We start from the raw sequence: 13967 nt of genomic DNA on the forward strand, positions 1-13967 counted from the left end.
ACATTTTTAGAAATGAAAGCTTTAATAGATACAGCTTTGAAAACTATTCCATTTTAGAATGGAAAAAATAAGTAAAAGAGTGCCGACAAAATTTACAGCTCCAACGGCAAAAAACGACTTCTCCACATGATTGAAAATTATCGAGAAGGACGTTAAACAACATACAAACAAACCATGAAAACGATGAATTTTCAGTTACCTTGAAAAACAGTCAATTACAATTAAGTTTATAGTTAGACAATGTTTTTGATCAGTAAAATATTCAAATGTGAAAAAGATGCCGCAGGCACTGTGTTGTCTTTTATGATATATTGAATTGACGGTGATAAATTAAGTTGGCATAAAAAAGTAACTTTTGCTATTTGTCATTTGATAAAACACTGTCGATATATCTAAGTGTTGGTTTGTAAGTCACAGCAGTTTTCTTTTTTTAGCGTAGAAGTGTTTCCATACTAGTATACTTTTTGTTTCATGATAGGCATAACAGTTCGGCCAATAAGAAGCACCATGATTGCCCACCATAATTCCAAAGGAATGTAGAAAAATTTGGACTTCCACAGACTACATAGATATTGTCAGTGATAAACATCACCATTTTTTTAATATCAACTTCAAAGTAATGTAGAATCAGAGTGATTTTGAACCTATTTTGTAGAAGACCAATGAATTAGAGTTCAATTTTCATTGTAAAAGCAGTTGTCAATGATATCAAACTGTATGATCCTGGATTTATTCTGATGGAAGTTTGTATAGAGCATTAGAATTAATGTTGCATGTTTTGATGATGCTGATTTTCAAAATGTTATGAGATTTCAAAACTTTGAAATGTTTTTTACAATATAAATAAAGTTTACCATTATCAAAATCATTTTAGAATTTATACAATGTCCCTTCTATTAGTTCATCATGTCCCGTTAGGTAAGAATCCTATCAGGTGGAGAAACAAGGAGAAACAAGATGTGTTTGTGAAACACTGATGCCCCCGTACTGCAACATAGCGAAGGTGAAGCTTTCTCAAATGCAGATCAAATACGAAGTATTTACTAGTATATATAAATTGGTACCTAAAGTAAGGTCTTTTCACAAGAAATATAAATGTGAAATATAAAACCCTACAACCACCTGTTCTAAGGTTATGACTAAGGTTTACATTTTTAAAGGTCCGGGGTCAAGGTCAAAGGGTAGAGGTTGTTGGTTTTTAAAGAAAGGCAGTGTCTTTAAGATTACATATGGGAAGTATGAAAGCCCGTTCAAAAATTAAGGCCAATGTTCAAATTTGTACGAAAGCAGTGGCAAAGGTTAAAATTTGTTAAAAGAAAGTCAAATTCCAAGGTCAATGTCAAAGGGTTAAAGTTGATGATATCCAATGAAAGGTCTTGTCACAAGGATTACATATGTAAAGCATGAAAGCTCTAATCTTTACCGTTCAAAAATGATGGTCAAGGTTAAAGTATTTTTGCAAGTACGAAAATCTCCAAGATCAATGAAAAAAATTTGGGTTTCAAATGAAAAGTCTAGCCCCCAAAAATGATATTTGAAATATGAAATTCCTAGTATCTACCGTTTCGAAATTAGTGCCAAAGTAAAAGATAGGGTTTTCTTTGTAATAATGGGTCAACATCCCAGGTCAAAATCAAAGGGTCAAATTTCTTGATATCAAATGAAAAGTTTTGTCACAAGGATTAATTATGTGAAGTATGACGACCCTAGTCATAGCCCTTCGAAAATTAAGGTCAAGTTTGTATTATAAAAGTAGGTCAAACGCAAAGGTCAGGATCAAAGAGTCGACGTTCTTGGTATCCAGTAAAGCGATCTCTCACAAGGATTACATACCGTAAATCTGGAAATTTTTACGTCGATTTATTTTTGCGAATTTGGTTCAAAAAGCTGTTGATTAATTTTTACGCTTCAAATTTTTGCGAATTGTCACTGGTGCTAAAAATAAAAATCACTCAAGATTTTCATATCAGGTTATGTTTCAAATAATATGCCTAGTTAGAATACCACCAATATACTCGCAACGTGGCAAGATATTGCAAAATCGCTCCGAAACAATTTTGATAAAAATACAAAAGGATCTGCACTGAAAATAATTTCTTAATCAATTATAACAAACATTTTAGAGGTTGTGTATGCCTTTTAACCTGAAGTATAATCCAAAAGAAGAAAAAATACCGGTATAACTAATTTTCTCGACGTTTGGTTTTTTTCTCACCTAAAATTTACTCGCCGCGTTTACATTTGGAACTTTCTAGGAAATGCACTGAGTTTGAGTTATCGCCCGTGTTGATACACGGTTAGATAAAATGACAGTTCTCTCTTTATTCAATGGCAAATTAATTGATGAAAATAATTTTTAAAAAGGGCATACCGCCTCAGTGCTTGTCAAATCATCGGACGATATTGCATATAATGAGAGCAATTTACACGCACTCGTAATTAACTTGAAGTTATATAGTAGACTAGTGTTAACAGGTTTCTTTTAAAAATGACCAGTGCTTACCGACGCCTATTCACTGAGTTAAAAAACGACACGAGTTCTCAGAAAAAAATTCTTCACATGTTGATTTATTTTTAAGAAAAAAATTTTTGCGAATGCAAGGTACGCGCAAATTTGCTAAAAATTTATCTACAGTAAAAATTTCCAGATTTACGGTATGTGAAGTATGAAAGCCCTAGCCCTTACTGTTCAAAAGTTATGGTCAAGGCTAATTTTTTTCATAAGTACGGAAATCTCCAAGGTCAAAAGGTCAAAGTTGTTGATACTCAATGAAACGTCTTGCCTATGACGTATAAATTATATGAAGTATAAATGTCCTGGTGTCTACTGTTCAAAAGATATGACCAAAGTAAAAGTTTTTGTGTAAAAGTGGGTCAACTCCAAAGTAAAGGTCAAAAGGTCTTGTCACAAAGAATACACATGTGAAATTTGAAAGCCATAGCTTTTCTAAATCTAATGTTATGAGCTAGGTTAAGGGGTACCGACTCTCTGATAAGATAGATAACTTTCAAAGTACAAAATGTGAATATTACTAACAGTTTTCTTAATTAGAATTTCCTAATTGAGACCTCTGAGTAGTCATTTCGATGAAATCTAACATATGATGAGACAATTACTATCTATTTCTTTTGCCAATTTATTTACAATTGTTTATTAAACAATAAAACATTTAATTGCAACTTCAAAACCTTATAAATTGAATAAGTTGTATCTTTTTAAGGACCATTTTGAAATTGGTTTAATGTTGCAAGTACTTTATACAACATTTTTGTTAGTATGACATTTTTTCACAAGGAGAAATATTTACAAGAAAGATAACTCCTCCTCATAGATTAATTTTTTTTTATTACAAACACACAACATGTGTGATTTTCAGACTTAGGAAGCATCGCTTCATAATATTTTTCTAACATGAATTTAATAGGTATTTTTTAAGTATTATTTTTATATGCACCTCATATTTTAAATTTAATTTTGTGATGATAAATCGCTACTCTTTCTATTCTCTGTATTCAATATCTTCATATCATGATCTGACATAAAAATCATATGTGAATAAATAAGCAGCGTTTCATACTTCAAACTATTTTCCACGTGACTCTAATGTTGCAGTTCTTTATGAAAATCAATATTACAATTTTAAATTTTTTAATTTGAAATTTATAGCAGAGGGTCGGGACCCCTTAAAGTTTTTACAGAAAAACAGAGAGACAGACAGAGAGAGAGAGCTAGCTAGACAGAGCGACAGATGGACAGACACGACAAAAACTATATAGAAAATAAAGCAATGATTGATTGACATAATTCTCATTCCATTTAGACACTCATTATAACAACACGTTAGTCAGACTGGTGAATGGAACCTTACCCTCAAATGGACGAGTTGAGGTGTACTATCATGGTGTATGGGGTACAATATGTGACGATGACTGGGATGATAGTGACGCTGCTGTTATCTGTGTGATGCTGGGATATACAAGGTATAAAATCTTCTCAACATTTAAGACTTAATACATATAATGAGAAGATGTAAATATGTATGTCATGAGTTATGTATATTAATATTGTTGCAGATTTAACGAAAGCCGCTTTTTCATCTAAGTTGACAAATTTCAAGTTTTCAAAAGAGAAAGAGAGGAAATCCTTTTTTATGCCCCCGTAAATTAAGTTTCGGAGGTGTATAGTTTTTGTCATGCTCGTCCGTCCGTCCGTATGTCTAATCTGTCTCTCTGTCTCTCTAACTGTCTGTTTATCTGTCTTTCTGTTTGTCTGTATGTGGAGCTACGAATTTCACATGCGTATTTCTTGTGACAAGACCTTTTTTGGGGTGCCACAAAATTTAACCTTTTGACCTTGACTCTGCAGTTTGACCCACTTTTACACAAAAATTCCAAACTTTTCATTTGGCTATATCTTTTGAACAGTAGTAACCAGGTTATTCACACTTCACATATGTATTTAGTGTGGCAAGACCTTTCATTGGATACCTCCAACCTTAACCTTTTGACCTTGACCTTGCATTGGAGATTTCTGTATTTATGAAAAAACTTTAACCTAGGTAGTAACTTTTGAACAGTAAGGGATAGGGCTTTCATACTTCATATGTGTAATTCTTGTAAAAAGGCCCTTCATTGGATACAAAGAACGTTGACTCTTTTACCTTGACCTTTGAGTTTAACCTACTTTTAAAAAACACCTTTACCATATATTTTAAAGGGTTGAGCTAGTGCTTTCATACTTTATTTTTTAAACGTTGTGACAAAACCTTTCATTTGATACCAAGACCTTTGACCCTTTGAAATTTACCTTGGACTTTGACCTTCTTTTTAAAAATTTAAACTTGATCATAACTTTTGAACGTTTAGTTCTAGGGCTTCCATAATTCATATATGTATATTTTTGTGCCAAGACCGTTTTCTTGATACTAATAGCATTGACCTTTTGACCTTGACCTTAGAGATTTCCGGACTTTTGAAAAAACATGAACCTAGGCAATATCTTTTCAACGGTTAGTTCTACGGCTTCCATAATTCACCTATATATTCTTTGTGGCCATACCATTTATTGGATATGAATAACCTTGACCTTTTGACCATGACCTTAGAGATTTCATGACATGAAAAAAACATTTACCTTGGAAATAACTTTTGAACGTTGAGGTCTAGGGCTTTCATACTTCACATATGCAATCCTTTTGACAAGACTTTTATTCAACACCAATAACAGTGACCTTCTAACCCTGATCTTGGAGTCAGACGTTTTCTTAAATTTTTTTAGCCTTTGTCACAATTTTCAACGGTTAGCGCTAGGGCTTTCATACTTTACATAAGTATTCTTTGTGGCAAGGCTTTTCGTTGGATACAAATAATATTGACCTTGAGGATTTCTGAACTTATGAAAAAAAAAAAAACTTTAACTTGGCCATAACTTGGGAACATATGATAATAAGGCTTTCATATTTCACAATCGTATTTCCTGTTAGGAGACCCTAATTGGGTACCAAATAAGAAAAGTTTAATCTTCAGTATGTTGCCATATGAGGGCATCGGTGTTTTCAGAGAAAAATCTTGCTTTACTTGTATCCTCTATAATAATATTTTTCTTCACCCTTCGAGCAATTTAATATAATATATAAAGTCTTTTGAAATCAATATCAGGTTTTTTAGGGTTAGTTTACGTCAATGTTAAGGAAACCAAAAAGGTAAGCCTGTACATCGAGGTTCTCTGGTTTTTCTCAGAACATCGCTCAATTTTGAGTTACAGTCAATAAACACAATAAATGTGATTAGCAGTGTAGTACATTGTTCCTTCTGTGCTAGAGGACATGTTCGCAAGTTCAACATCAGATCATGGTAAAAGTGGGTAATTCATAAAGTGAATGTAAAATTTCAAATTATTGAGTTCTTCTAAAGAACCAGTAGGTAAATCTCAACCAAATTTGTCTCAAAGCATCCTTGAGTGAAATGGAATTTAGGGCTTGTTCAGTTTTTTTTATTTTAAATCATACCTAAGTGGATCCTTGACAATGATGTATTTTTAGTGAACTGTTTGTTTTAAATAGACCGGGTCTAATTATTTTTGCCCTAGGGATTTTGATTATTTTTGATAATTAATTAATATTATTATTTGGCAAAAGTGTACTGTCGCACAGATGACTGTATGAAATTAAAAAGCTGCGCAAAGTCATGCGCGCTCGAATTAGAGCCCCCTTTCATAAGATAAATTATAAGGACTGGAGTCACCCTTTTAAATGTTGATTATTGTGTATTTGTTTGTTTGTCACAAAACAACTGATAGTGCTCTGATTTAAATGGTCGCCATCGTGTCACGGTGATTAGAGCGTATGCTCTAGAGTGGCAGGGTAAAAATGGTATCCTTTCGTCTCGGGTTCGAATCCAACTGTGGGACGTGGAGACCGGCATTTCGGATGAGACTCTATAAACTGAGGTCACATGTCGCAGGATGCAAGCATGAAAGATCTCTCATTGCTCAATAGCTCTGAGTGCTGATCATAGAACAAAATTTGTAGCACCCCATCGGCAAGGGGAGGTGTCTCCATATGAAATAAAAAAATTCTCAAATGGGGCGTCAAATACCATACAATCTAATTTAAATGCAGGCACTTAAACAAAACTGACCAAAACCTGAGGTGTTTGTACATGAAAATAAATATTCTGATTAGAATAAATTGTCAGTCTCCCTTGAGAACAACATGTAAATAGAGGAGCCCTTTTCACATTGTAAATAGAAAAAAATCGAATATTGCAACGTTAAATCTGCCATAAAAAGCTAATTTCTGCAGGTGTTAAAAATTAAAACAATGTTTTTTGTTTGTTTATTGTTTAATGTCCCTTTCGAGAATATGGGGATGCAATCATTTGCCAATGGTGAGCTGTTCATTTTAACCTATTCTCGGCACTCACGTCCATTGTGCAATGAGGGATATTTCTGTGCCAACATCTACTGGAACAAGGGCCCTCCGTTTATACAGTCTTATCCGAAGGACCGGTCTCCATGTCCGACAGTTGGATTCGAAACATTGACGTAAAGATCAACTCCTTACTCTGCGACTCTAGAACATACGCTCTACCACTTCGCCAAGCGGACGACATTTAAACAATGCAACTAAGAAAGAAAAGAATTGAAAATAAAACATTTTGTTACCTCTTGCGTCAACGCCTTGTTAAATCTGATAAAAATGATTATATAATAAGTACGTTTTAAAAATGTATAAACACTACACTAGATTTCCCGCCACCAACTGTAACTTGTATAATGATTAGTGTGAAACATAGGAGCACCCTATGTAAGTTTGCAGATGACGAAATCATAGTCCACAAATGTCTACCCAAAAGCCTATGCTTTAGAATACTAGTAATAAAATTTCACACCATTAATTTTTATGCAATAAGCGTATGTCATGAAACCAATGATATGTCGCAATATTTATCGACACCAGAAACTTCCATAAGGCTGTATCTATCGACAGTGGAAACTCCAATAAAGCAGTACTTGTAATCTATTATTCTGTGTAATACGCCCTCTGTAGAGAGATTGACAATGTGTGTAATGACACTGGACAAAGATATGCATAATTTACTATCATCATCTCATTTACATTACTTTTTGTATATCTTAGATGGAAACATGTTAACCATTTTAAAGTTCTTTCATTACTTCGGTTTACTTTTGCCAGGATGAATTTCTAAAAACAACTTTCAAGACCATCCTAAAAGATAAAGGATTATTATACTTTATTTATGTTTTGTCCTTTTGACTTATGAGATTTGATCCTGAGCTTTTGATCTAGTTTTTTATTCATAAAATTCTACATCATTTGTAAGTTTGAACCTTAAATCTGGATTCTACGATGTAAATTGAACTTTATTCAATTGAAAAAATCGCAGATAAATTCCACTGAATAGGATTAATCCAGGAAATATATTTTGTGGCGAAAGGTTTTTCGAAGAAAATGATCGATTTTTCTCTTTTAAATCATGAACACGACTATTAATTTTACCCCCGGAAGGAGAGGGGTATATTTTTTTTACCCTTGTGTGTCTTTCCGTCTGTCCTTCCGTCTTTCCGTCCGTAACAAATTTTTGACGCAGTTTTCTCAGCAACTGCTCATCGCACATGCTTGAAATTTTGAGACATACTTTTCTGATTCATGCCTTATGTTGGGATTTATTTTTGTTTAAATCTGATATCAACTTCCTGTTTATCCATGCGTCTGTCCGTTTCACACATAAAAAAATTTCATCGCAGTTTTCTCAGCAACTACTCATCGCAGATGCTTTAAATTTTAGCACAATTTTCTCTGAGCCATGCCATATTGTGGTATTAATTTCTTTTCAAATCTGATGCCAACTTCCTGTTTGTCCGTGCGTCAGTCTGTTTCATACATGTTTCATGCATAACAAATTTTTGACGCAGTTTTCAAAGCAACTTCTCATCGCAGATGCTTGAAATTTTAACACAATCTTCTCTGATGCATGCCATATGATGGGATTCATTTTTGTGCAAATTTAAAACTTCCTGTTTTTCCTTACATCTGTCCGTACACACATAACAAAGTTTCATCTCAAATTTCTCAGCAACTTATCATCGTATAGGCACGATATTTTAACACAATTTTTTTCTGAGGCATGCTAAAATATGATGTCAACTTCCTGTTCGTATGTGCGTCTTTCCGTTTTATGCATGTTTTATGCATAACAAATTTTCGTCGCAGTTTTTCTCAGCAACTACCTATTTCAGATGCATGAAATTTTAGCTGAATCGTCTCTGAGGCAAGCCATATAGTGTGATTCATTTTTGTTAAAAACTTCCCGTTTTTCCGTGCATATGTCCGTACATACATGTTTCACACATACCAAATTTTTCTTACAGCTTTCAAAGCAAATACTCATCGCAGAGGCTTGAAATTTTAACACAATCTTTTCTGAGGCATACCATATGGTTGGATTTATTCTTGTTTAAACCCGATGTCAATTTCCTGTTTGTCTGCGCGTCTGTCTATTTCATACATGTTTTTCATATATAACAAGTTTTTGTCATAGTTTTCTCAGCAACTACCCATCGCAGATGCTTGACATATTTTAGGACAGTCTTTCATGAGGCATGCTATATGGTGGTATCAATTTTTGTTCAAATCCCGTGTCAACTTGCTGTTTGTCAGTGCACACTACTGGACGAAAAAAGTGCTGAGAATCCCAAATTTTACTGATAATGTTTGATAATTACTGATACTGTGCTGTTCTTGCTGATAAATACTGATATTTACTGTTATAATTACTGTTGTTGCTGATAATTTTAGTTGGTTCTGATAAATACTGATAATTACTGTTGCCTTTTACTGATGAGTCTGATAAATACTGATAAATACTGTTGAGGTGCTGTCGCTGCTGAGAATTACTGATAATTACTGTTGAGGTGCTGTCGATGCTGAGATTTACTGATAATTACTGCGGTCATTGTTTTTAACCTGGTAATTGATTTAAAATAAAACAGAGGGCTATAAAAACCTTTAATTATTACTTTTTTTTACTTGAATTATCATGACAAAATTTTCATATTTCTTTAAATGTTCTGCTTGTGAGAAAATTACATGTATGTATGCTGATCTCAATTTCTACATTAAGTTTGAAAAAATTGCTTCACTTTTGAAATGAAAAAATGAATTATTAATAGAATGAATATTTAAAAATTTAATTTTAAAAAAAATACCTGCAGCAAAAAAATGGAATTTTACTTTTGCATAAGATCTTATTGATAATAAACTGGAAATAAAAAGAAAATTATGCCATCTTTAAAAAGATCCATCACCGCCTTTCCCGACTCCAAGAAATTTATGTAAGGAGATCGGTGATCTTTTTTTTCAATAATAAGAAAAAAGTTCTTAATGGATGGAAAAAAAAATCAGGATAAAAAAGTTTCCTGCAGGTTAGAAAAATTGGGTTCGTACCGTTTTATCTTGGTAAATGTTCAGTTTTCTGGTCTCTTTTTGGCGAAATATTTTAAAATTTGCTCGAAAATTAGAAATTTTATCCCTTTTAAAAAGTAACTAAGAGGTGAAAACAGGATTGAATTTGTCCAATCTGTGGGCACTGATTTTAATTAAAAATTTATTTATTTATTCATTTATTTTAATGTTATGTAGACGTTTGTAGATCGTCCAAGAATTAAACTTCTCCACATGTACATATGTACAAGTACACACTGTATGCATGTGCAACCGGCAAATGGGGCGAGCTGATTAAAAATTAGAGGTTAAGAATCCTTAGTGCAAAGGTACATGTGTTTAGTTTGTCTCTTAAAATTTAAATACAAAATCATTTTTTATTTAATCAGTTTTGAAATCTCATTTTTTTTAATTTGATTTTATGGAATGGGAAATAAAAATTGAAATGAGACTTAATTTAATATGTTACTATTAGTATATGATCAAATTGATCGATTTTAATTTTGCATGGTAAAAAGTTGAAAGGAAAACACCTTAAATTGATTTCAATTGATCAGAAATAGGTGATCGACCTGTGATTTGGCTGTATTGTGTACATGTCTTCAGCCCCGGGGTAGAACAGGGTACAACTTGTATATTCCATGCAAATTGTAGTGGTCAGCCTAACAATGGGCACTAATTACCTATTGTTCTTCGTCTGCGGCTACCGGTGTTATCAATAAACAAACTACCTACACTGTACATGTACTCGCTACTTTGGAACAATCTTAAAGTTTACGGTCACACGAAATAAAAAATTGTAATATTGAAATTGATGAAGAATAAAATTGATAGAAAAAATATATAGAATAGAACACTTTGGTACTATGATAAAAAAAGAAGATATTCACATGTACATCATGTATGTTGTACAGACTTATTTTAATTATTATTTCAATTCTCAAAGATATATCTTTCTTCAGTTTTTAATTTCATTTTTTAGTTTTACGCATATTTCTTCAGTTAATCAATCATTTATTTGAATCTTTTTACCATTTTACAATAGCATACATAGACCACAAAAAAATATAAAATGTAGGTGATTTTATACATAACAGTAGGTCTAAAAGGCATGCGTGAATAATAAACTAAACAAAAATGTTGTAGGTTGCTAAAAATGCGAAGTAAGGGAATTTAGGCCGGGGAGTACATTTTGTTTATCAGATAAAAGAATATCCCGGGGGAGGTGGTCACATGTATTTTCAATTCTGAATCTCTGTTAACGATGGTTTGGGACCGGTAAATACGGAGACGAGAAATTGACTTCACTTTTTTAATAAAAAAAGTGTTCAAAATATACAATCATATAGATATAAAGAGAAAGATTGTTTAGTGAAGCACTTTTTTGAAATAATATTAGCATTAATTGTTCACAATTCAGATGCAGGGAAACTCCACTTCGCTTAATCCGACAAAAAAAACCCTGAAATGTATATATTTTGAATGTCAGAAACACCATGACGTTATTTATCGCACTCATGAATAAATGTTATAATTACTTCAGTTCTGAATTTTGTATTGTTCATTGCAATTGATTCTCTAAAGTAATTTTATTCATGCATATAAAAAATTCGATAAGTATAATATCATAACTTGCATGACTTATAAAACACAACTAAAGAACAGACCTTGCCCTATCGGCTATCACTTAAATGTAAACAGTATTTCACCCCCTCCTTTTTGTGCTACAATCAAGTAAAATCATATAAATAAGCACCAAGTCTGTACTGTTCGTTTATACAAAGGTCTCGGACAAAAATGGAATTTAGAAAAAATTATAATCTCTGCACAAAATTCTAATTTTAAAAAAACGCAAGCCGTAACGATATCCCCATAATGTACTAATAATTGACCCGATTCTAAAACGAAAGTAGAACTTTTACACGTGGTTGACATGTATGTTCCAGAACAACAAGCACAATTGCATTAATGGAAAAAGTTAATTCAAGTTTTGATTTATTTTATTCTGTTTTTTAACTGACTGACCGCATATAACATGTTTAAGGAGTGGCACATAATATTAGAAGCCATATGCCCATAGACTTAAAACTGTATACAACATGTACAATGAAAAAAAGAATTTGCCTAAAGAAAGACGTGTATTACATTGACTAAAAATCACACTGCATAAGATTTATGTCATGTAGTGTACAATACTTAAGCCTTAACAAATAATTTTAAAGAGAGAGAGAGAGAGAGCGGGGAAAGCTAGAAAGCGACACAATGATATAAAATTCGCAGGGAGGACATCGGAGAACTAGAGCGCGCTATATATCTACATAATATATAAAAAAAATTAATTAAAGATGCTTCAATTTAATTATTTAACCCTGTCACATTCTTCTATAAAATAACAAAGTGTACGCTAGATTTTATGACAAATATCTAATACTGTCTTGTTAAAATGAGAGCTTAATTTAAAAGTAAATCGAAAGGGGGGGGTGTTTTCAACTTAATGTGCTCATGCATTTTCGGTTCTCCACACGGTGAAATAAATTGATATTTACAACCATTGACTGTATTGAAGTATTAAAGATACCCATAAAAAGCTTTTGATGACAGTACAATTACATGTGAGAAAAAATATGAGACGAGATTTTTTTTAACCTTTAGGAACAAAAATTAAAATTTTTGAAAAAGTACTTGGGAAGAAAAACCACTGCAAATACAAGAGAATAATTTTCATCAGATAATGTCATCTACGTGTAAGGAGAAATTTAAAGAAAAAAAAGAAACATTGACGAAAGCTTATGTTAACATTATGGTCTAAAAATAATTATAATAAAATTAATAGCTGAAAACTGAAAACAAATTAATAAAACGTGACTTTTTTTATTTCAAAGAATAATTTATTTTGTAATTGACTGTAATGAATTTGTTAAATACTTTAAAAAAAAAACATTTCTCAGGCTATTTTAATCCATTCCCAGGTTAAAAACAATGACCACAGTAATTATCAGTAAATCTCAGCATCGACAGTACCTCAACAGTAATTATCAGTAATTCTCAGCAGCGACAGCACCTCAACAGTATTTATCAGTATTTATCAGACTCCACAGTAAAAGACGACAGTAATTATCAGTATTTATCAGCAACAACTAAAATTATCAGCAACAACAGTAATAATAACAGTAAATATCAGTAATTATCAGCAAGAACAGCACCGTATCAGTAATTATCAAACATTATCAGTAAAATTTGGGATTCTCAGCACTTTTTTCGTCCAGTAGTGGCATCTGTCAGTTTCATAAATTAACAAATTTTCGTCGCAGTTTACTCAGCAACTACTCATAACAGATGCTTGAAAGTTTAGTACATACTTTGTTGAGGCATGCATTATGGTAGGATTTATTGTTATATGTCAAATTCCTATTTATCCGTGCATATACCCGTAACGTTTATTAACATGATATTGCGCAGCATTTTTAAGGCTCGAAAAAGGGGGAAGGTCTAATTTATACGGGAAATGTTTATTGTGACCCCACACAAAAATATGTACATTTTGTATTCCTCATAATGCTAGAAAATCAAATACTTTGCAATTTTAAACTGCATTAGCATGATAAACCACATCATAACTTATCAATACATTAAAAATAGTTGCTAGTTAAATCCCAGATAAAAGTTTATAAACAAATCACTGATCGCAGCAAACTTGACAACATGACATCATTTTTGTAAAAATGGCGTAATTTATACACTGTGAAATGTAGTTCAAGTATATTTTTTTCAATGTAAAATGCATTTTATTATTAAACAGAATATCATTTGCAGATTTTAGATAGGCTATGAATACCAATGTAAAACCTTTGTTTAGTGCGATTATTCAATGATTAGCAAGAGAATGTATGTAATTAAATTTACCGTGTTTATGTGTCCAGGTTTGGCATGTTTAACATCGAGGTAGCTTATTAAATTGCCTTTCCGCAAGGGCATACACTTAATAGATGGCCAATTTTTGAA

At 32.3% G+C, this 13967-nt stretch overlaps 1 protein-coding gene across 1 annotated transcript in view; it reads left to right on the forward strand.

Moving 5' to 3' along the window:
* Positions 1-3821: 3821 nt before the first annotated feature.
* LOC134252815 (neurotrypsin-like) overlaps positions 3822-13967 on the forward strand; it is a gene marked incomplete at its 5' end in the record, with an annotated part of 47306 nt that continues 37160 nt past the window's right edge. Inside the window, one exon of the mRNA XM_062735357.1 lies at positions 3822-3981. Coding sequence (XP_062591341.1) covers positions 3822-3981 — 160 coding nt within the window. The remainder of the gene's footprint in view (positions 3982-13967) is intronic.

The sequence above is a fragment of the Saccostrea cucullata genome, unplaced genomic scaffold, assembly GCF_032062105.1.
Source record: "Saccostrea cucullata isolate Sc308-1 unplaced genomic scaffold, CSIRO_AGI_Scuc_v1 ctg4920, whole genome shotgun sequence".
In the NCBI taxonomy this organism is placed as follows: Eukaryota; Metazoa; Mollusca; class Bivalvia; order Ostreida; family Ostreidae; genus Saccostrea; species Saccostrea cuccullata.